Genomic DNA, 24,559 nt, shown 5'->3' with positions numbered 1-24,559 from the left:
GATGCTACGTGATTTCGATATTGTAAGGTCTGTTAAGCACCACTCAGCCTTGGCTAAGCCTTCATGTTGGGATGTGTGGCTCGCTCCATCCTCACGCCACTGTTGAACATAAAGAGCTATTAGAGGCGTATGTTAAATGGTTATAGAATACTATATAGTTTTTGAAAAGTTGAAAGTCTTAAATAAGGATGTTTCAATGTATAAATGAGGCTTTTCCTATCTCTGCCCATGTACTGATAAAGCCTCTGCCCTCATCACCTCTCTCCACCTCTATCTCCTCTCCTCCTCCCTGCGTCCACTCCTTCACTCCGGCCGGCGCTGTCACTGAAATATGCGACGGCTTGCAGATACACAGCGTGCCTTGCAGGCGGTGGAGCGTCTCCAGGCCAAACTCAAGGAGCGGGGGGAGGTGCCCACAGAGGAGAAGCTCAGCCTGCTCAAATCGGTGCTCCAGAGCCCCCTCTTCCACCAGATCCTGGCCTTGCAGAAGTCCGTCCAGCATCTCAGAGACCAGGTAAACTCAAAAGAATTGTCACTGTCAGAGATTTTGTAGATCCAGATGTAACTACAGGACTATTTCATCTATCAAGAATTTTATTTACATGCCAGCAAAGCAGGATTTATTATTCTAACCTTAACTGGGCCTGTGAGTCTGAGACAAATGTTAAATTAGAATAACAATGCTGAATACAAATTAGCTGGGTTCCCAGGGTGCTATAGGGCACCATGGAAGATCATTAAGAGGTCACAAGGTTATGATTATGAATTCTTTGAGTATAAACTGCCAAAATGCCAGATGGTTGCATCATACTTAGTTTGTTAGTGCAGAAATAATAGTCACAGACATGTTTGATGAGAAATAAGAGGCTAATTTGGTATATTGGATGAGGAAGGGGGGGGGTATAAAGTGACAGTCACAGTTACTGTGTTAGCGTCGCTCTGCAGGCAGTGTAGACACTAAACAGAAATTCATGGCTTAGTTATGGTGACATTTTGATGTGGAGACATTAACTAACCTTTAGGACTCACCCAGACCAAGCGTAAAGCTGAAAACAATAACACAACCACAGTGTCTTTGTGTTGGTGACAATGATAATAATGTTAAAGGAAAGGTTGTAGGGATGCCCAGATTGATTGGACGCCGATCCTTATGGGCTGATATTTAGTAAAACTATGTAGTCACGAGATCCAGATAAATGTTTTCTAGGGAGATCACAAAAATCAATAATGATAAGGTGTCACCATTGCATGCTAATTAACCAAAAGGAGCACTTCAACCCCAAAATTATTTGCATATCAATGATTGATCTTGTGTTGCCTCCACACAAACATGGAATGAATACAACACTGTTCACACTTTAACAAACGATCCATTTAAAAACTTGTGGCGTATAATCCAGTGGTATACTCAGTATTTCCAAAAAACCTGCTAATGAAGTCATTGGGGGCAGAAAGCCCTGAAGGCAAACTAGTACTACACCTGTACACTTTTGTTAATGCAGCTGAGAGCAACAACTGTGTGCAGTGGTGGAGTGTCTTCACACTAAGTTACTAACTAGTTTGGGTTACTGGAAAGGTCATGAATAACTACCCCATCATTTTACATTTTTAAATACAGCTCTAATATATCCCTACCCCGATAACTGTCATGCCACTCATTCTTATCATATTTGTTTGCTATGTTAGCAAGATAGCTAGCCAGCTATAGTTTGTCATTATCAGAAATACAAAGCTTTGTTTTGATGAGCTCACGTTTACCTCATTACACTGTGAAGAAAAACTCAACACTTCCTGTTTATGTTTTAGATTAAAAGTCCTCGAGCATTTCAGTTGAAATTTCTTAGCAAGTCTTTTATTGTGAAATTTCTCTCATTCATGCCCTGTTATTATGTTCCATGTTCCCTTTTCTTCTTAATATCTTCATATCAAACTGACCACCAAATACTGCAGTGAGAGCTGCTATAACCAAACAAATGCCATGTGTCATGTGTTGGTCAATACGGCTCATAGATAGCACCAAAAAAAACTATAGATTCACTTTTTTCAGGTGTTGGTCGCTGCAATCATTCTGTTTATACTCAGGAAAGTGTGACCCTGGGAAGATACCCATTTAATTAGACTAACTCAGACTGTTATGGCCTTGTATTAACATTGACTGAACGTTAGAACGCATTTTTGCACAGAAAGAGGACTGTGGAAGCAGCTCGTAACAGCTGGTACGGACAAGGGAAACAACTGCAGCGAGCAATAATGCTTTTGATGAACATATGGGCATCTAAGTATTGTTTTCAGGCTGAATTTACGTGATAACAGCATCATGCAGAAGAAGGTAAAATTGAAACTCCTGCATTACCTGTATGTCAGGAAGGTTAGAATAGCTTCCATATACATTCTTTGCACAATTGCTAGTGCCTTTATCTCACTTGTTCCCTGGGTGACCTCACTGATTCTGTTTTCGGCTCGTGTCAGGACACACGCCCCCGCCCCTTCGAATCCCCATCCCCAGTAGTGTTGCGGCTATGGCCAAATTGCTGTCAGGGGTTCACATGAGTCAGATATAATATGGCTACATGAGCAGAGATAGTTGGTCTAAGTCAGGAACTCTTTTTCAGGCTGATTCTCTCCATTGAGAATTGAACATTTTGAGTGGAAAGGAAGAGAGCTCTTAAGTCACAGTGGAAAGGGGCCAGGGTAAGCGTTTGAGAAATGGAGACGAAAATATGTGAGCTATGCAGTGGGAGGCAGGGATGCTCGAGCTTTTTTACCCCTTGTGGAATTTAGATTATAAAAGCCCTGCTGGCATTTTTGTGTGTGCCGGCGATTTAGCTTATTTCAAAAGAGGTACATTCCTCTGTGTGTGTGTGTGTGTGTGTGTTTGTTTTATGAAGCAAAATTTTATCATTGTAAACTCCCTACAGATCTTAAAATGGAGCCGTTCCACATTGTAACAATGGCAAATAGACGCATTTCATAAATTGCAACAAGTCTGTGGTATGTTTTCATGGAGCTTCCAAACCCAGCTGCACTTGTTTGCCCCCCTTAAGCACCACCAATTTGGACAGAGGGTGCGTTTTTGTTGCGAGACAAGAGCCAGACACATAAACACACACACTCACACTGTCCGTCTTCTGGCTCCTCTCGCCCGGCCTTGCACGGGCCCACGTCGCTATGGCGACGAGGCCCTGCTCTCCAATGAGAAAGAGGGCCGCTGTGTGAAGTGGGGCAGAAACAATTTCTTAAATGTGCAAGAACCAAACTGGAACTTTAATCCTCTTAGCCAGGCCCCAGCTAACAAAGCTCATGCATGAGGACAGCAACTTAGCAGCATGCTACGCTAACTTAGCCCGGCCCATAGGGTTTTGTTTGCGGCGTGCAGCACTAATGTGTCCTGTCCAATGGAGTTTTGTTTCTCAGGACTAATCTGGGAGCGTGTTTAAAGGAGGCATAATTTACAGTATGTGTTTCTGAAGCTCTGAAAGTTGCAACTTCCTAATGCAAATGCACAAGTTCACAAGGACAGCTTTAGCTTGGCATCGCCATATGCCAAATGGAGTGTTTATGAAATTATCGCTGTGTATTATGTCCGTCCTTTTGAAGCCAATTCAGATGGTCATAAACATTATGCCCTTTGGCTAATGAAATCGGAAAAACACTGCTTTATGTAGTTGTCGCTTTCATGTAATTCATCTGTCACACAAGTAAAGTCATTGCAGTAATTAAAACCCAAGCATATTAAGGCATCCAGATGGCCAGTGATGCTTTTCCCTCCACCATGATAGAAATATTGTATTTGGAGCCTAGTCATTGTTGGAACATCAGCTAAGAGCCATTATCTCCTGAAGGATTAGGCTGCCATAGATCCAGCTAATCATGGTGGGATATAACAAACTATCTGGCATCCCAGTGGTTTCAGACACCAGACTTCAGGGTTTTTGGTGTCTAAAATTAAATTTGCTAAATGTTTTTCTACGTTCACAGTAGGAATGATTCATGATGTTTTTTGTTCCAACTTTTAATTGTTTTTGGTTGGATTAATGCCAGTAATTGCTGCTCTCTGTAGGGGCATTTGTAGAAATTCAAAGCTGTTGTGTAGCTGCAAACTGGAAATCTAACAGACGACATCACAAATTTTATGGTGGAAGTCATTTACAGCTGACATTTTTTCACAGCAGTCATATTGATATGAAACAGGTGTTACCAATGATGCTAATTAAGGTCCCGATCCCAAGCAGACAGCTCTAAATTCCCGAGTTCACACCTGGCTTTACAAAGTGTCTAAGGCTGCGTCTCGAGTGACCACTTGTGATCAGATCTCAGTTCTCAGCTTGATATGCAAATAAACACGAGCGCTCACTTTTTCCGTGTGGAATTCTGATGTTTTCCCATCACAGATGATGAAGCAAGGCATTAATGACACAGCCAAAGAAAGTAAAAATGTGCATTCCTTATACTTGCAAGAGAGCCCAAACATTACAGTGAACCAGACAGTGTGCGTGCAGGACATCGGTTGAGTAGGTGGGCCTTCAGAATGGCCCAGGACACGGCGTTCGCACTCCTGAAAGAATGTGGTCGCATGAGGCCCAGGCCACCTCCAAATGTAGTTTGAGTGTTCAGATCTCAAAAGCACCATAAATGCATCTTGGCTGTATTCACACCTGTACTTGCATCAGTTTGAGACTGGATCAGCCAGGATGCATATAAATACCAGGTGTGTAGCAGAGCCTTCCCCGTGAGCCAACATGTGCCCTGATTCTGTTTAACCCCAATGTGATTGAGGATAATTGTAACACCTGTGTTTACCCTACTGTTTCATATCAAAATGGCTGCTGTGAAAATGGTTTGTTTGATCTGATTGTCTACTTCGATTAGTTCCTCCATGCTGTTATTTTTTGCATGTACTATATAGGTAAAAACCCACTTCAGAATAATCCATTAATGAAATACTGCCTGCTTATTTCTTCATTTTTCCAGGGGACTGTCCCGGCGTCGCGTGGAAGTGACCATGGTGATCACGTTGCCGCGGTCAAGCCCAATGGCAGCCATGTCTCCTACTCAGACACATCACCTGCCCCCCACATCAATGGCAAGATGTCATCTGAAGAATTTGAGCACATTATTCACTCCATGGCACAGGTATAGATGACTGTAAAGCCGAAGCAATCATTGTGCTGTTTGCATATTTTCAGTTTGATGTCAGTGTAATAAGATAAGCTAACACAGACATTCTGCTGCTTCTGAAGTCTATTGTTGATTCCCCAGTAGATTTATTAGCACATTTCTTATGTTTAAGTTGTTTTAACACACTCAAAACATCAGCAGCACCTCATCTGTAAACAGGTAGATCACCTTGAATCTGTCTTTTCTTAACTCAAACCAAATATCCAAAGATAGTCAAAGATGAGAACTACAGACTGCACGCTGCGCTCTTTTCTCTTGAGGCACTTCAAATAGACTTCTAAAGGCTGCCTGTAGCTTTGATGCTATAGTGAATCAGCAACACAGGGCCAAATTACAGCTGTATATGTGTGTATGATTCAGGGGCGCTACGTGACGCACGCAGAGCTGGAGAAGCCGGTGTCGGGAGGTCTCGGCTTCAGTGTGGTGGGCCTGAAGAGCGAGAACCGCGGAGAGCTTGGCATCTTCATCCAGGAAATTCAGCCAGGGAGCGTGGCTCACTGGTATGTAAGAATCAACACGCCTTCATTCAAAGAGGAATGAGAACACTGAGAGACTTTCAGATTAAAATCTTATCACAACAAAGTCCACGTTCCAGAAAGTTTTTCAATACTTGGCCCATTGCTGATTTGGAATGAAGGAATGTCCGTTTCAGACACTCCAAGACTTTTACTGATTCTCAGGGGAAATTTAGGGAATCTTACAAATTGGTCACTTTACCAGAAATGCAGAAATGAAGATTTTACAACCTGTTTCAAATGATGTTTTCTTCAAATTAAAAATGTTTCATACCTTCAAAACATACAAGGTGCAAGGGAGATTTGTCATTATACAACACAGCACTGAATTGTGAGATGAAATTGTAGTTCCCTTTTTTGCGATTCATAAAAAACAAAATTAACTTTATATAGAGTAGACTGGTTATATAATAAAACAAAACTGAAAAGGATAAAGTAAATATGTATTAAAATAAGATAAAAATAAAAATGTATTTGGCATGGAGAAGTGCTAAGGATGAATTAAGCAGTTTCACAGCCTGAGGGAAGAAACTGCTCTCTAGTATGGTGGTACAGCAGCAGATATTCCCATATCTCTTGCCAGACAGCAACAGAAAATGAAAATAAAACTAAACTGTTTTGCATGAAGGAGCGCTGAGGATGAACTGAGCAGTCTCACAGCCTGAGGGAAGAAGCTGCTCTGTAATCTTGTGGTATGGGAGCACACACTTCTATATCTCTTGCCAGAAGGCAACAAAAAACAACAAATAAAACAAACAATTTTACATGGAGTAGTGTTGATGATTAATGACGCAGTCTCATAGCCTGAGGGAAGAAGATGGTCTGTAGTATGGTGGTACAGCAGTGGATATTTCTGTATCTCTTACCAGAAGGCAATAGAAAACAACAAATAAAACAAACTATTTTGTATGGAGTAATGCTGAAGATGACTTAAGGAGTCTCACACCCTGAGCAGTGGTACAGCAGTCGATACTTCTCAGTCTCTTGCCAGACAGCAATAGAAAACAAAAAACACCAAAATCTGCTAAAAATTCTTTCAGAGAACAAATGACCAAGTTACACTGTCAGTGAGTAGACAGTGAGTATTCCATGTACTATATAATTACTTGATCAGAGGCAGATTTAGTTAAGATCTCAGAGGCTCTGATACTCTTTGACAACTCTGTGATATTCTGTGCTTCTTTCCCCTACAGTGACGGGAAGCTAAAAGAAGCTGACCAGATCTTAGCCATCAATGGCCAGCCCCTGGACCAGACAGTGACCCACCAGCAGGCTATAGGCATCCTGCAGAGTGCTTCAGAAAGGGTGCAGCTCACAGTGGCAAGAGGACCGTTCCCTCAGCTGGCTAGTCCAGTGGTGTCCCGCACGCCCTCTGCTGCCAGTACACTGTCAGCCAACTCCAGTGCGGTACAGACACATTCTCACACTGTTGTCATGAATGAAAACTTTCGCTTAAACGCTGAACACACACACACACACCTGTTTCTTGTCTTTAGCTACAACTGATGATTAAAGTTTATCCTCATATTACACAGAACAATGCTTTATTTTCAGTGAAAATGCCATCTGCATTATTCAGCCGAAGTCTTTTGAAATCTCTGAGGTTTATGGCTGGATGAATAAAACTCTTTTTGTTCAAAAGTTAATTTATTGGTTTTATTGTTTCTTCTCTTTTACAACCCGTAGTGGCAGCACGTGGAGACAATTGAGCTCGTCAATGATGGCACTGGTCTCGGCTTTGGTATCGTGGGAGGTAAAACCACTGGGGTCATTGTCAAAACCATCCTTCCTGGAGGCATAGCTGATCAGGTGATTGCATAATGCATGTCTGCTTTCTTTGAGAACCGGGTTTTGGAGTGTGTAGCATTCTTTATAAAGTGAAACCATATCGCGTTCTTTGGCTTATCCTTATATGAGAAACCCTCTTGGTTCCTGGCAGAACCTTTTGTAAAAGTCCCAAACCCAACCTAAAGAGTTATAGCTAAAACCGTCTGCAGAACATTCCACCGAGAACAATGGTTTAATCTAGATCCCACTCAGGAGGTACTACCGAGAACCCTTTTGTATTCCAAGGGTTTCATGTAGAACCCACCCAAGGAGTTTTATCATGAGCCCTTTTATATTTCAAGGGTTTTATCTTGAACCCACCCTGTGCATCCTACTGAGAACTCCTTTGTATTCCAAAGGTTCCACTTAGAGGGATTGAAAAATATATTTTATTAGGGTTACACCAGTAACTTTTTCTCAGGGTTCTCCGAAGAACCATATTGTGTTCAGATGGGGCCAAATATTTTTGAATCCCATAGATTGTTTTAACAGTCTGTGCTATTGTTTAAATTGAGAAAACATCTTTGTTGATTGTTGTCAACAATCCTTGAAGAACTCTGTTTTCCCAAATGGGTAGCTTGGATGAAAAGGGTTTGTAATGGAATCTCTAGTCTTTCGAAGAACCTTTGACAAATCTTGGTAGATCCTTAGCCCTTCAGGAAGAACCCTTTTGGAACACTTATTTTTAAGAGTACATAATATGTTATGAGTATGAGTCTTTTCTTTTGGGTTTGATTTCTGCTGAAGCTAACCAGACTTTTTCTACCTCAGGACGGTCGCCTGCGCAGTGGAGACCACATCCTGAGAATCGGAGACACTGACCTGTACGGCATGGGCAGCGAGCAGGTGGCCCAGGTGCTCCGGCAGTGTGGCAACAGGGTGAAGCTTGTCGTCACCAGGGGACCTGTGGATGAGAATCCCTCCGTCTCTGCTATCATGCCTGTGGTGCTCCCCACTGTCAACGAACAACAGGTGAGAAGAGGCTGTTTCAGAGTAAACAAAAAATATGGCTGAAAATTTATATGCATTTGTACAATCAGGAAATGTTTCAAACGGATTTCATGATATTATTATACTAAATGTCAATTTGGTAACACTTTATTTGAACGGGTGTGCATAACACTGTAATTACACTGTCATAACTATGTCATGACACCTGTCATGAACATGAAGGAGTCTTTATGAATGGTTGTAACTGTTGTCAACAAGTGTCCTCTGGTTAATCATATCATCCTTAATGCTTTAAAGTTTACATTGTTTGAGATATCTTTGTTATGTAAACTTGACATTCATCAGGCCAATAATGCCTTTGCTATGACAACTTTACATTTACCAAGACAAGTATGTCTTTTTCATGACAGCTTGACAATATCATACTCAAAGGAACTTAATAGCATCTTTGTGACAAGTCCAGAGTGGAGCACTTTACTTAAGGTTGAGAAAAATATTCATGACACACTTATAATGGTCTTATGGCAGCCAAGTCACATGTGACAGTTTAATGTCATGTTAAGACATAAAGTTAAACAGTTTCTTTAAGTGTCAAGTTGTTATGACAAAGACATTGATATGTTATGTTGTGTTGGTTAATGTCAAGTTATCATAATAAAGACATAGCAAACAATGTTAACTTTACATTCAAAATGACATAACTGACTAAATGACAAGAGTCATAAACATTCGTGAAGACTCCTTCATTTCATGTCAGGTGTCATGACAAGGTTATGACAGTGTAATGACAGTCTTACACACACTCCTTCAAATAAAGTGTTGCACAGTTTCTCTATAGCAAATCATCAAGATGGTAATTTATTACTATATATGACATACTCAGAGTTATACACTTTTATCAAAAACACTTCAGAACTAAAGTTCAGGTCTTTTATCTCCAGTTTCATCCTCTCTTACTCTTGACAGGTCCAGATAAATAGAATTAAAGAAAATAGCAGGTTAGAACCTGTGACTCACCTCTGGAGAGCAAAGCAATTGCTTTACTTTCTCAGCAACAGCACTTACAAACAGCAATTTCATGGCTATTCTCAACACTCAGCCCTATTTAAACATTAATGAATTTCAGTGACTCACTGTATGAATGACGAACATTCATTTGATTGCACGCATTATCTCTGTGTTTTTATGGCTGCCAGGTTCAGAACGCTCATTGTCAAAGTTAAAGAATGTATTTTGGCGTTTGCAGTCGGATGACTTAAGTGGCACGACTTTCTTTTCCACTGTGGCTAAATGAATCATTCTTTAAGAAGAAGAAAAAAACTGGCGTGCTCAGTGTGTGTCGTTTAAACTTTCAATAGGACAAGTTGCTCTTTGGTGGGAATCATCCTTTACTTTCATTTGGTTAGTGGATGTTTATACCTGATGTGCCCATTTATGTTTTTGCAGGACTATGAGGAAGAGGAGGCTGAAGCATTTGATGTGTGTCTTACCAAAAACACCCAGGGACTAGGGATCACTATCGCTGGCTACGTTGGAGATAAAAACTCCGGTGAGAAATGGCATTATGTGAAACCATTTAAATTTGTGTTTCACTGTATTTATTTATTTAATCATTTAAGCTGCAGTATTCTTGTTTTTCTAAACAATAAATCAAATGTGTAATATGAAACTTTAAAATGAGGTTACTGGGAAAAACAAGTCAATGGACCCAAAATGCAGACTTGAGGCAAAGTTGCTGCAGTGAAGAAGATTTAATGAAACAAAATGAAAATATGAAAGCTTATGAGGGTAAGGCAGGTCAAAATCAGATAGCAATCCATAGGCAAACAAATTCATAACAGCAAGCAAAATCCAAAGTCGAGATGTCCAGAGGAATGTCCGAAAACCACAAGGCAACACAGAGGAAAACGCAAGGACGCTTGACACAAATAACAAAGTCAGGGGCAGGTGAAAAAAATAACAGTAATCAAAAAAGGGAAAAAGACAAAGACAGGAAGCGAAGCCACAGAAAGAAGACAGAAGGCAAGAACTTCAAAATAAATCAAGAAACAATAACAGACGGAGTGTTCTTTGCATCTTTTAGCTCATTTTGTTTTTTTAGACCCGCACACTCGGTTATCATAAACCCTGTTTCAAGCTGCCCAACACCAAGTGGTAAACAGTAGAGCACCAACGATTTGTTGATCCATCAATTATCGATTAGTCAATCGAAGGAAAATTACTTGCAAACTATTTTGATTAGGATTTGCTACTTTACTTTGTCATTTATGATGTATTTTGGGTAGTCTTTGGGTTTTGGGCTAGTGGTTGGACAAATGAAACTATTTTGGTCACTTTGGAGGTTGTGATGAGATTTTTTTGACAAACCTTTTGACATGTTATAAACTAAACAATCGAGTGATAGTGAAATTAATCTGTAGATTAATCTACGATGACAATAATCAGTAGTTGCAGCCCCAGTGGACAGACAAAGTTAACTTGGAGCATTTAACAGCTGAGACACAGATAATTTCCACAGGAACCAAAAATAGAGCTAAAAAGAGTAAATCTTAGATTTACGTTTATCTGGTGGACAGAAACACAACTTCAAATGGATGCTATTGCTGCCATGTGTGTACTGGATGTTACAAAACATTAACCACAACAACTGTATAAGGTGATGTAAACGTTTTTAGCTTTTTCTGCTGCCCCAAAAGCATCCCAAAAAATCAACTTTGAAATATGTTTTCTGGTTTATTAGCCTGTAAAATGTATCACTAAGCTGCAGCGTAATGGGACCACATACTGCCTTTTATATAACCTGTTAAATTAATTGAAATAAATTGAATATCGAATTGCCTCTGGAGAAAAAGCACTCTACATTTGTCATTAAGTACAGTGGGTTTATCATATCATCGTTTATGAGTTTTTTTTAATATTGACTTTTAACATTAAACTGAAACATCTGTTTGCTTTTCTCTTCGGGTCTTATGATTTGTACCTACTTCCCCGATCTCGTTAAATTTTTTATTCTTGTTCTGATTCCTCAGAGCCCTCTGGTATTTTCGTTAAGAGCATAACAAAAGACAGCGCAGTAGATCAAGATGGCCGTATTCACGTTGGAGACCAGATAATAGCTGTAAGTACCTAATCATGCTCTTTGCAGATATTACTATTTTCCCTTTCTTCATGTGGCATGAGGTAAAATTTGCAGTGAATGTTTTATATTATCTATTATAGTGATCACATTTACTCATTTAGTCAATGGGAGGGAAATTATCATATGCATAATGAATAATTCACAATTAACTGATAGTTCAAAGAGTGTTTTTTTTTTCTTTTGACTTTGAATATAAAAGAGTCTTGAATTGGCACACTGAGCAATTAAATTTTTTGTTTCATTACTGCAGGACATTAACAATGAAGTTAAACTGTGTGTAATTTCTTGCATCATTTAAAACATAAGTTAATGTTGCCCCGTGTTGGCTGATGTTCTCACAAACTCTTGTTTTGTTCTGGTGTGTTCGTGCTTAATTGAGTTTTGTTCTTAAGCCTAAATGATGATGTGCTTTGGGACCAACTTAAGAGCTTAATAAAACACTTAATTGACTTAGAATTCTTTAAACTTGCACAGTTTTTACCTGTACTAAATGATGTAAACAAATAAAGTCAGTGGCTACAATATATTATAATACTCCATCGCAGAATATACACTGAAGGCACTAACTAGAAACCATAAAAGTTCTTCAACTTATCCTCCAAGAGAACCCTGTTTAATTCCTAGAAGTAGATTTTATAAAGAGAAGCCATTCAGAGAGTTTTTACTAGAGTTAAGGGTTATGCCATCTGTCAAAGGTTTCACCCGTAACCCCATATGAGAGGTGCTACAGATGAACCCTTCTATGTTGCAATGGATCCAAACTAAATCTTTTCTGGGGGGTTCTATCCAGAATCTTCCCATCTGTCTAGGGTGCTTACAAGAACCCCCCCAGGACGTTCAATTGAGAACCTTTTTATATTCCAAGGTTTTCATTTAGAACCAAGAACCCTTTAATATTCCAAAGGTTTCATCTACTCACCTGGGGGGATTCTAATGTGAACCCTTGAAGAAATCTTTCTTCAAAAAAGGGTTATTTGGATGAGAAGCAAACAGTTCTGGGTAGAACCTCAGCCCATCAGGAAGAGTGTGGGTGACAATTGAGCAAACATATCCACGTTAATCCATGGGCTCACAAATGATGGCCCTCTGCAGGTCGATGGCGTAAACATCCAGGGATACACCAATCAGCAGGCGGTGGAGGTGCTCAGACACACAGGCCAGACTGTCCACCTTAAGCTGATGCGACGGGGCTTTAGGCCCGACGAAATCCCCCCCGCCGTGGCCCCCAGCGTCACCATCCTGCCCCCGTCCACCACCATCCCCACCACCACCACTGTGATGAGGGAGCTGGAGCTGGAGATGAAGAAGGCTGAGGAGGCTGCCGCTCAAGGTAGGAGGGATAAAGTGAGAGAAATTTAATAAAGACAAAAACACGTTCCTTGTTACTCATCATCCTGTCAAAAAAAAGGTGTCATTTGATGTGTAAATGTGGTTTCGACTGGAGTATTTTATGATGCAGTGACAAGTGACTCCAAATGGAAATTTCTGCCACTTTTATCAATATCTTTAAAATACAGAAGCAGAATATTCTCCAGCTGCATATGAAAAACACTGACTCGAGATAGACTCAAATACAGTCCAAACTGATGTCAACATCGTGATATACTGAGAATGAGAAAGCTGGCCCTCTATTAAATATGTAGCAGATGTCTTTTACTCTGCTACAGAAGGATTGATTTGTTAATATTTCTGTAAATATTTTACACTTGAATTAATATTTATAAATGAACTGAATAAATTACATTTGCCTGTTAAAGTGTTCCTCTTGATGAATACTTTATTGGAAGGGATGTGCATAAAACTGTCATTACACTGAAGGATTTTTTGATGTTTATGGCAGTCGCCAATAAGTGTACTTTGGTAAATTATGTCATTATTTAATGTAAAGTTGACATTATTTTAGATGTCTTTGGTATGACAGCTGACATTAGTCAATACAGTAACGTTATTGTGGTATAATTTGGACTCGTTATAAAGACGTCATTAAATGTTATATGCTAAGTTTGACAACAGAGTACAGGACCAAGGGGATTTGGCTTACAGAGTTACCCAGAGGATAGATAATGGTTAGTTATTTTACTACTAGTTAGGTTGGTTAGGCAGGGAGTTAGCTGCCTAATTAGCTGACTCACCCTGACAGAAACCAAACCCAGCAGGACAACTGCCTTGGTACTCTTTTATAATGTGAATTTGTCATGAAAAATATAGTGACAGGTTATGTTGTCTTGTCTTCACACTTTATGACAAACAAGGCAGGTCATGATATGGTTATGACATTGTAATGACAATCTCATGCATTCCCCTTCAACTAAAGTCTTGGCTTCCTAGATAATAATAATAAGAATAAGTACGCTGACATTACTGACCATCTTCCCCTAATAAGAGAGTGAAAGCACTCATTAATAATCACTGGCAAAGGCCAAGAGGTTAAAGCTATTTTCTCAGCTGTGGAAATAACGTTAAGCACTTTGTAAAACAATTTCTGCAGTGTGCTACCCTTCTCTTTCATTAATATACTAGATTGGTTGGATTAACCCTAAAGCCAGAAACAGAAATAACCCAAAGATCTGACTCTGAACAATAGAATATATGATACAGCAAGACAGAACTTTATTAATCCCGAAGGAAATTCTTGAAATATTCAGTGATAAATAAGCATAAGATGCCTAATATTTGAGAGGGCATCCACACAACTAAGGAACTGGCATTTGAGTTACAGCTGAGGTCTGCATGCATGTGCTCGTACACATGATGCACTTCATGTTTTTAAATAACTTTTTGAATTTTTTATGATACAACATAAATGATAGACAGAGAGTAAACAGAAGGATTCTTGTCTCCAGCTGTACTGACAGGACCTCCAGGCTATCGCAGAAGCGAGAAAAGCAACTTGCATAAGTTGTCAATAGTGATAGATGGAGCTTGAAAGCGATCCGATTTGGCAACAGGAAGTTATAGCCCAAAAACCTGCAGAAAAACTAGCTGCCAGCAGTGGGCAGAAAGAGGAGGCCAGTATTTTCTTGGCTGCTATGAAATCTGTCAGAAAAAATAAACAATTACAAGAGTTTTTACTTTTAAGTATGTGAGATAAAGAAAAGAGTCTATATCAGTGCATCCCCATATTGTATGAGACTAGGTCTCTGGAGCTCCCTTGGTTTTTTAAAAAAAAAACCAAAATAGTTTGGTAAAATCTTTTAGCTTACTTCCTGGGAATGTGTTCACAGGATTGTTGTACACAGGCCTGTTCAACTAGTTGCCAAATCTGCCCCTTTAACAACATCATTCTGACAACCTCATCATTTATAAATACAAGAAAAGAATATCATTGCCATTTTATTTAAATAACCAGAAAATGTTCTAAGTGTATGGGTGAGTACACTGTTTAATAGAACATTAGCATTTTATTATTTTATTAGTGGGATAATTAGCCCCTTCAGTGGTTATATTTGTTGTTAAGCACAGAAACACTTATTATTTTTAAAAAGTTTTAATTCAGGCGGTTTAAGTAGGTGGAACTGAGAGAAAAAAGATGTTAAATGCAAATTAAGCACTTCATTAAAACAACAAGCTACTTTTCATGTAGGATTACAGATGTGCATTGTTTTTTTCTTGTACATAATATTTCTTTTCCGATTGTGAAAACTAATAAAATGGAGAAAAAACAAAAATGTGCATAGTTCCTAACTCTACAGGTCAGACACTGGAAATGTAAAGATCTGCCCCCTTATCGCTTTACTTTTTTCAGAGTAATTGAATAGGCCTGGTGTACAACGTTGGAATTGGTCATTTAATGGTTGGGAGTGTGAAAAGAAATTTAATTACTCACTTAAATTGTTGTCAAGTCAGTGTTAGGGTTGTTGAGTTCCTTTTGGCACACCAGACTAGCTAGTATTAGCTTTATGTTAGCACTTAAAAGGTGCTGAAGTACAACTACAGTACAGTGTCTTGCCTGGGTGCATGGGTAGTAATTTCATGGGTGACCAGTTTGGTGCCCTGTGGAACTCCAAAGACATAAAAAAGTGGCGTGGAGTTGTAAAAAACAGTACCGGGATCATTAAACTTGTATTTGAAGTCGTGGAATGTTTATAGTCTGTCATTATGGATAACATCAGCAGGGGTATGTAGATCTTTTTTGGGAAATGAGATGGGTTCCTCTTCTTAACCGAGGGTGGTTATGAAAAAGCAGGAACACTCTTATGGAAGAAAAAAGCAGCAGAGCTCGTCCAAATAAATTCATCATGAATGTTTGTGGGGTTTTTTTTGCATGTATGTGTGCTGTTACCGGAGAGTAGATTGCTTTTTTTTTTTTTTCCAGCGGCCGTATTCGTCTACTGTCACGCGTCTGTGCCGCTGCCGGCCCCTGTCCATCTCCCTGTGTGTCTCATTGTGTGTTTACTGTCACCACAGATGAAAAGCCGCCGCAGACAAAGAGTGAAGGATCTGATGTCAGCCCAGCCACGGATCAGCTAACAGAGGACACACATGGTAGGAGGCTGGGATTCTTCTTTAAGTACACCGGCACAGATACTGGGCACACAACTGAGAGATAAGGCTTATTGTTGTCAGGACCACACTAACCGGCAAAACACACTGAGAGGACATCCTGAGCAGTTACAGAATTTTCCTTTTTCTTCAAACACAACATTAGCACCCTGCAAATTGTTAGAAATTTATAACGCATCGCCTGCTGTGAATGATTTATCACAGATTTGCCTTTTATGTTGTTTTGTATATGAATACTTAAGAGTACTTTGCATTGTGTTTTTCAAAGGGATGAAGCTAACAGCCTTTGAAGAGGAAGAACTAATGAAGAAGTGGCAAGAAATTCTGGGTCCAAGTAATGAAGTTGTAGTAAGTTTCTTTTTCGAAGTCAATTCCTTTCTCTCCTGAATTAAATTATACTCACCAGAACCTGGTGCAGTTACTTCAGAATGGTGAACAGCTCAAAATTGGTATCTTCAAAGCAAGAATGACTTGAGTCCTCAAACAAAACAGACTGAGTTATTAGTAGATTTATAGTAAAATAAAAATCATTTGTAATAGACAAAATGTTTCATATTCTAACTGTGTTTTCCTGTTTTTGCGTGACAGGTGGCTCAGGTGGAGAAGTTTAGCGAGAGCAGCGGCCTGGGCATCAGTCTGGAAGCCAACAGCGGGCATCATTACATCCGCTCTGTTCTACCTGAGGGACCCGTCGGTCGCTGTGGCAAGCTGTTCAGTGGAGATGAACTGCTCGAGGTACATGGCCCCTTAAAAGAAAGAGATCATTCAGTCAAAACGGTTAATGCAATATGAACAGATGTTTTCATATTGCATTAAACTTTGTTGCCACTAATAAAGTTTCAACTGTCTACATGTATTTAAAAAATAGGTTGTTTGTGGGGTAGAAATGGACAAGTTTTTTTGATATGCAACATATACATATACTTAAATGTACATGCAGAGATTGTTCCTCGTAGTGCCTCTGTTGTTAAAATATGTTGAAGCCAAAACATCTTGATCGCCCCCTGGTGGCGGGTTGCAGTATAGGTCATAAACCCAAGTAGAACATATGAATAGAAGTCAGATAAATTTTTACCCAAGATGGTGTCTGTCATTTAGGTAGTTTCTGTCACACTGATTTTTCTGATGAGTTTGGTTTTTAGCTATTTGATGCAATAAAAAGTTCGTTTCGTGTCATGATTGACAGCTGAGCTTTGCTCGTGACTGAGTCAGCCGGGTGTTGCCTTGATGCTGCGGCTTCACTTTTGTACAGTGCAAGAAAGTGGAGAAACGTCGTCCATCTTTGTTTACAGTCAGTGTGACAAAGAATTATAACCCAACTCTGCGGTCCTCCTTAGCTCAGTTTCAGCCCTTTTCAGCTTGTCGTCACTGCTCCCATCAACCCTGTTTCCAGCCACAGCAGGTAGCTGCACAGAAGCTCCTACAGTATAAACGCACTGCATGCCAAAATGCCAAGCACTAAAATGGCAGTTAGTAACTTGTGGGTGAACATTGTGGAACATTTAGCGGTGAAAGAGCAAAGGATTTCCCTCAGGAGTCGGTGGAGACCAAAAACAGAGCGAAAAGGAGAGTAAATCTTGGACTTTGTCAAGTGGTCAGAAACATGACTACAACTGAATGCTAATGTTTGCTAGCACATTTGTCACACCTTTATAATTTACAAATATGTCAATAATGAGTTTACAAGTTTTTCTGCTGACATCAATTAATACTGCTTTAATCCCTGGATACTGTATTTATTTGTGGCGTGCTAAGCCTAACTTTTTCTGTCACAGGTCAATGGTATATCTCTAATTGGTGAGACCCACAAAGAAGTCGTCAGGATCTTGAAGGAGCTTCCACTCTGTGTGTACATGACATGCTGTAGGCCCGCCCCTCACCTGCAGACTGACATGGATGCTGTCCAACCAGAGCCAGAAGCTTTGTCCACGACATCTGAGTTAAAGGTACTTCATTTGCATTGCTGTACTACAACATATATATGTAAATTTTTGAATTATTATCTATAGAATATATGTATATGTTTTTCTTTAATTAATCACTATGAAATTGACATGTGGGCTCGTTATGTTTGAGAGGGAAAACCTATGGCTAAAAATATACAGGCTACTGTACAGGCAGTACTTACAGAGAATTGCAGCAGATGATTCATATAAGTACAATCGGAAACTCATGCATCTCCTTGACATGCAGTAATGTATCATGAAAAATGTTTCCCCGCCCCTGCATATAAGCAAGGGAATATGATTGGAGAGCAGTGCTCTTTCGGTCCTCCTCCTCCTTTATAACCCATCAACCATGATTAGCTTAGCCTGGGCTGTCAATCGCTCCATTGGCTTTCCACATTGCCAACCATGATGGATTAGGACTTAGCGATAAGCAGGGCAGTCTGAAAGTTTATTAACACCAATTCTGGTTAATACCTCAGCAGCTAGTGGCCAGCAACATTTGAAGAGATATGAGACATCAAAAGCAGCTTCCCTTTGGGGAAAGGGGTGTTTCATCTCTCCAGCTTTATCTATGATAATGTAATAAGGCCCTAGCATCCCAAAGATATTTCCCTTTTTATCTACTGCCAGAAACCTGAGCCAGAAACACAACCAGAGGGTAGCAGCCTATGGGTTGGGAGTAAAAGAGTGAAGAAGGCTGTTTCATAGAGATTTTGGGCTTTTCCTCTGCAGAAACAAATAGAACTGAGCAGCGTACGGGTTGCTGAAGACTCCGAGGTGAACGCAGTAGCGGCGACACAGGATAATGTGACAGAGGAGGCGATAGGATCTCCTTTGGCGATGTGGGAGTTGGAGATCCAGAATATCGAGCTTGAAAAGGGAGAAGGGGGATTGGGATTCAGCATTCTGGACTATCAGGTGGGAAATATTCCTGGGAAAAAAAAGACATTTGTTATTGTTATTATTTCATACCAGTGTGTTTGTACATTTATAGATTTTATTGTGTTTTTGTATCATAAACTTATAGGGAGGTATGTTATGTTACCAGGACAGCAGTACTTTACATTCATAGTTGTAAACTGATGAAATTTTGGATATTTAGCATTTTGGATAATTACTTTTCCATTAGGAATATGTTGGAAAAAAGGACTTATCATATGATGTTTACAGTAGAGCTGCAACAATGAATTGATTAATTGAATTCATTGCCATCTATTTTTCATTTATTTTAATCATTTTGAGATTTTTTTTTAAAGTCAAAATTCTCTGATTCCAGCTTTTAAATGTAAATATTTTTTGTTTTCTTTACTCCTCTCTGACAGTAAACTGAATGTCTTTTAGTTGTGGGTAAAACGAGACATTTTAGACATTTTACACCATTTTCTGACCTTTTATTGACCAACAACTTATAAATTAATTGAGAAAATAATCAACAGATTAATCAACAATGACAATAATTGTTGGTTGCAGCCCTAAAATACATTAAAGTCCATTTTATTTCCATATAAGTTTGAGTCTGTGATAGTTTACCTGTTGACTTCTTCTCGCTCTGCCACAGGACCCACTGGACCCCGCCAAGACCGTAATCGTGATTCGCTCCCTGGTTCCCAACGGCGTGGCCGAGCAGGATGGAAGACTGTTGCCGGGAGACCGCCTTATGTACGTCAACAGCACCAACCTGGAGAACGCCAGCCTGGAGGACGCCGTCCAGGCCCTGAAGGGGGCCAAGCTCGGCAAGGTCCAGATCGGAGTCGCCAAACCACTGCCTGTAAGCATCAGAATTAGTATTATTTCTTTATGCTTTGCTTTGGACCTGTCTGAAAACTGAAGGGAGAATTATGTGTTGGGGGTAAAGCGACAAATATTAGCTTTAAATCTTACTTAGCAAGTCAGGGATATACCTTTTCACGTATGTGAGGTGGTGAGTCAGGCCGTCTTTATACCATGGGAGTTACTATCCAGTGATGAGGGTTCACCTTACGAGGGCTTGAATTTTTCATGCGGGAAAAACAGTGGCGGTAGGCTGCATGGTTTAACATTCCACCCAGTGTTCTTTCAGAGGAGGCGGCCAACCTAAAGTGCTCCCTGCCCTTTGTTTCATATTATTATATTATTGAATTTTCCAGGAGCACAAACCCTCTTGTACATTTCAACACATCGGGGCAGCTGTCAAAATATTGGTTCTGTCCAACGGCATGTTCATCGCTCCAGGCACCTGTACTCTTTGTACAGGACGTTTCTCCCTGCAAACCGCCCCCATTCTTTCGGGTTTAGAGCTGCATTTCTCTTGTATTGAATCTGCCGTTGGATTACACAGCGAGACCTCTGGGCTGCCAAGGTTAGCTGGATTACAGTGCTGTAGGAAGCCTCTGTGGAGTTATCCAACTCTCCTGCAGGACGTGGAATGTACTTCTGAGGGGTATTTTGTTGTATTGGCTCTCAAAATTGAGTCTGACAAGTGTAATCCTCCAATATGCCTCCTTGCTTTCCTTATACCTGTCTGGGCTGCATGCTACACAAAATCAATATCAGGGAGCTCTGTCCTGAAGAATACGTGTGAAATGTTCAAGAGATTTTCTGTTAATTCAAAGAAAGTCATGAATCATTTCTCTGCTTCTGCACCAAGATCAATATTTAACTCTAGAGTTAGTGAATTAAAAATTCTCAATAACTTCTAACATCTTTTCCCATTCCATACTAATCTTTTTTTTTTTTTTACTTAATTTGGTCACAAGAAATAAATCAAAAAATCAAATTACATGAAGCTGGAGACACTGAAAGAATTTCTCCACTTTCCTAGGGAATATGTGGATATTCCCACTCTCCACACCCCTATGGTGAGCAGGAAATAACTCCATCATCCACCATCCATTCATTTGACTTCAACAGTATTTTGGTTGAAGAAGGAGAGGAAGAAGGACTGGCTGAGGGCGTCGTTTACCGAGCAGAGCCTGCATTGGTCAGTTAGCTTTTGGGGGAAAACTGAAAAAATCAATCAGAACATTCTGAAAAAATGAAAAATAAATTGCACTTTACATGTGATATTTGCTTAATTTGACCAACTTTATTTATTTGTAATATTGCAGCAGTCATATGTGAGCAGCTGTCTGACAAATAGATGCAGCTACACAACAAAAATACAAATTAGTTGAAGTGAAAAATCTGAAGGCTTCTTCCATGCAAACAATAGGTTTACTTCTCTCAAATTTTGTTCCCAAATGTATTAAAAAGTGTTTGTGAGCACTTCTCCTTTGCCAAGATAATCCATCAGGACAGGAGTGGCATAGCGAGATGTTAATTAAACAGTATGATTATTGCACATATACATATTTAAAGAGCATTTAAAAAATACAAATAAACATCTTGTGGCTCAAATTGAATCTTGTGGCGGGTCAACTTTGGCCCCACTTTGGGCAACCCTGAGCAAAGCATTTTGTTATTGATCATCTGATGATTATTTTCTCAGTTGATTAATTGTTTGGTCCATTAAAAGTCAGAAAATAGTAAATAAGAATACAAATCATAGTTTTCTAAAGCCCAAAGTGACATCTTTAAATAGCTTATTTTGTTTGACCAACTGCCCAAACTCCAAAGACATTCAAACTACTAACAAATAAAAGCTGCAACATTCAGATTTGAGAAGTTGGAGCCAGATATATTTGGTAGTTTCCTTGAAAATTTGCTTGAAATGATAAATCAGCTATTGCCAGTACATTTTCTTTGGGCAGCTCTGCTTAACCAACGCATCCTCGTACCAGCCATTGGCCACGGTCCTAGGAGAAAAATAACGGTATCTGTTGTCTCATCTGAAACAGCCACAGTTCAGGGTCTGATAAATGTCTTTTTTCCTAAATAAAACTGAATATTTTAGAGTGGCCTTTTGTGTCCAGTCCAAGGGACACCTGTGCAATAATCTTGCAGTTTAATCAGCATCTTTGTATGCCACACTGGTCAGATGGATGGATTATCCTGGCAAAGGAGGAGGAGTGCTCACCAACATTGATTTGAACATATTTGTGAACAAAATCTGAGAGAAAACAGCTTTTTGTTTACATAGAAGAAGTTTTCTTTTACTTCAACTCATGAAAAATGGGAGTAAAAAATGTTTTGTTATATCAACAGTATTTTATAGTTAGATAAATTTATCAGCAGTGACACTAGGTTGGTAGAATAGCATTGTAATTTCAGCTATGTGATTGAATAGTTTACCAAACTGATCAATAATATCGAACAGTTTTGTATTTCCAGTTGGTTAAACTACTTCCGTTCGTTATCGCAGATTGACACCAGCGAAGCAGACCTGTGTGATGAGAAGGTGTTAGATCACTCTTACTCTGGGATCGAGGACGACACTTTCCAGGCGTCCATGATCGCTCTTCATGGAAGCACCTGCAGCACAGACCTGGATTACCTGCACGCGTCTACGCCCAAGGTGAGCAACCGTTTGAAACCACAAGCACGATTTGATTATTCCCTCATTTTGTTTAAATGTTACCGCAACACTAAGTGCCCTTTGTCACAACGAGCTATACGGCATGTAGTCATTATTCTTTGCTTTTTTCTTATCGGGAGCCAAAATGTCATGAGCAATGTTTGTTTTCCTTTGTTGAGGCGGTAACAGCATTACTGATTTTGTTGTTACATGATGAGGATTGTGGCTGCGGCTCCTTTTGTTGCTCTGAGTGCCTCAAGTACAGCAACTCCCCAAATGGATATTAAATTATAAGGAAAATAAACAAAGAAGAGCAAGGGGCACACAAACTGCTTTCCTCGGGGTGTTTGTGTGCTTCCAGTTCTCCCAAAGGTCACGACTGACCTTATTTGTCAGGCCTTCCTGAGAAATTTATGTTTTAATAGGGAAGCCTAGAGGGACAGACGTGGGCCAGGACAACTCGGAGGCATTTTCTGCTAGTGAGGGATTTCACAAAACAGATTTCAGATGTTTGTGTGAGGTCGGGCAGCTCAGTGTGCTCGTAATGATGAACCTTTTTTTCCCCTGAAGCTCTAGAGAGAGGCAACAAGTCTGTTGATAAATCTCAGATTCCCTTCAGTGACAACTGAGCAGCTCCTCAGACTTCCTGACAGTGTCTAAGGTGATATTTTTTAAGGATTTAGGTGTTTCTTTGGTCAAGATAAAGGTCAACTGGGTCCATAAAGTCAGACTTATACCCTTTTTCGCATGATTGTCAATAATAGATTACAGTACTTCAAGCTTTTCTTGTGTTCATTTGTACATGTACTGGTTGTACTGTTCAATACCATAGAAAAATATATTTGAAATCTTTTTTTAGAGGCACTCTAGTTTTATCTCTGCGCTAAGGAGGACTGTGCCCTTTAGAAATAACGTAACCAATTAGATGAAATTCAACAGAGCAACAAATCATTTATTGCTCTGAAATAGATGTATTTCAGAGTTTCTTAGATGACATCTTGAGCTTTATTTGAGTGCGCCTGGAGCGTGACAGTAGAAGTTTGATATCTGAATCGCTTTTATTTCATTTGTCCTATGAAATATATTTTTTTAGAGATGCTAAAGCAGCGTTTTAGAGCACTGTCTCATTCTGCCGCTCAGATATTTCAAGAAAAATTTAAATATTTTATTTGTATCCCCTCCCCTTTCTGATAATCTCTGCATCCCATTTTTTAATGGAGTGAATTTCCTACAGACATTTTATACTATAGAAACCACATTGATCCTTATCGTATTTAACTTAAAGGGGTAGTTCACCTCAAAATCAAAAATACATATTTTCCCTCTTTCCTGTAGTGCCATTTATCTTTCAGGATAGTTTTGGTGTGAGTTGCAGAGTTTTGGAGATGCCACCTCTAGAGATGTCCGCCTTCTCTCAAATATAATGGAATTAAATGGTACTTGGCTTGTGGTGCTCAAAGCGCCAAAAAACGCCACAGACCTTGTTGTGAGCAATTTCATGTGGAACTACTTTCTTTCTACCAAACTAGACCCTCAAATCCAGGGTTTCTGTGGGTCCTTAAAATGTCTAAAATCCGATAATCTGAAATTTTAGGCATTAAATACTCTTAAATAAGATTTTGACACGTCTAACTTTACTTTTATAAAGTTGCATTAACTTGAGTGAGCGAATGAAACCAATAACCACTGATGGCTGCTTCAAGGACAAGATGTCTTACATTACATATTTGGTTTGGCAGATTTTGCAAAGAGACGTAAAATAGATTAGATTAAAAAGTCTTAAATTTAACTTGCTGAAGGTGTAGGAACCCTGCCAACCAAGCCAAGTGCCATTTAGTTCCATTATATTAGTGAAGGCCAATATCTCCAAAACTCGACAACTACAATAAAACTATCTAGATGGATAAACAGAACCTCAGGTCAACTGTGCTATTAAAACACACAAAAAATATACTACAAACTATATATTTTGTAGTATGGTTATGCTGCGTTGCATAGATACCTGAGAATACCTGTCATTATTGCACAGCCCAGTTAGCTCCATATTTGTAGCACTACCTTATTA

At 39.6% G+C, this 24,559-nt stretch overlaps 1 protein-coding gene across 12 annotated transcripts in view; it reads left to right on the top strand.

The window, feature by feature from the left end:
• mpdz (multiple PDZ domain crumbs cell polarity complex component) overlaps positions 1–24,559 on the top strand; it is a 65,531-nt gene that overhangs the window by 5,629 nt on the left and 35,343 nt on the right. For 10 of the 12 annotated variants that reach the window (XM_084711635.1, XM_084711644.1, XM_084711643.1 and 7 more), the window contains exons 1-16: positions 4,921–5,133; positions 5,539–5,678; positions 6,887–7,100; positions 7,380–7,502; positions 8,292–8,492; positions 9,918–10,020; positions 11,501–11,589; positions 12,703–12,940; positions 16,018–16,095; positions 16,382–16,461; positions 16,702–16,848; positions 17,889–18,059; positions 18,795–18,980; positions 19,621–19,830; positions 20,863–21,021; positions 22,342–22,494. In XM_084711635.1, the coding sequence (XP_084567761.1) occupies positions 4,936–5,133; positions 5,539–5,678; positions 6,887–7,100; positions 7,380–7,502; positions 8,292–8,492; positions 9,918–10,020; positions 11,501–11,589; positions 12,703–12,940; positions 16,018–16,095; positions 16,382–16,461; positions 16,702–16,848; positions 17,889–18,059; positions 18,795–18,980; positions 19,621–19,830; positions 20,863–21,021; positions 22,342–22,494 (2,490 nt within the window). In that variant the 5' untranslated portion in view covers positions 4,921–4,935. Of the gene's footprint in view, positions 1–347; positions 515–4,920; positions 5,134–5,538; positions 5,679–6,886; positions 7,101–7,379; positions 7,503–8,291; positions 8,493–9,917; positions 10,021–11,500; positions 11,590–12,702; positions 12,941–16,017; positions 16,096–16,381; positions 16,462–16,701; positions 16,849–17,888; positions 18,060–18,794; positions 18,981–19,620; positions 19,831–20,862; positions 21,022–22,341; positions 22,495–24,559 lie in introns of those variants that run through there. The other 2 variants (XM_084711645.1, XM_084711641.1) reach the window with 2 other exon arrangements.

The sequence above is a fragment of the Lutjanus erythropterus genome, chromosome 23 (genome assembly GCF_056507025.1).
Source record: "Lutjanus erythropterus isolate fLutEry1 chromosome 23, fLutEry1.hap2, whole genome shotgun sequence".
NCBI lineage: Eukaryota > Metazoa > Chordata > Actinopteri > Lutjaniformes > Lutjanidae > Lutjanus > Lutjanus erythropterus.
Note: the sequence above shows the minus strand (reverse complement) of the source record. Positions and strands in the feature narration are given on the sequence as shown.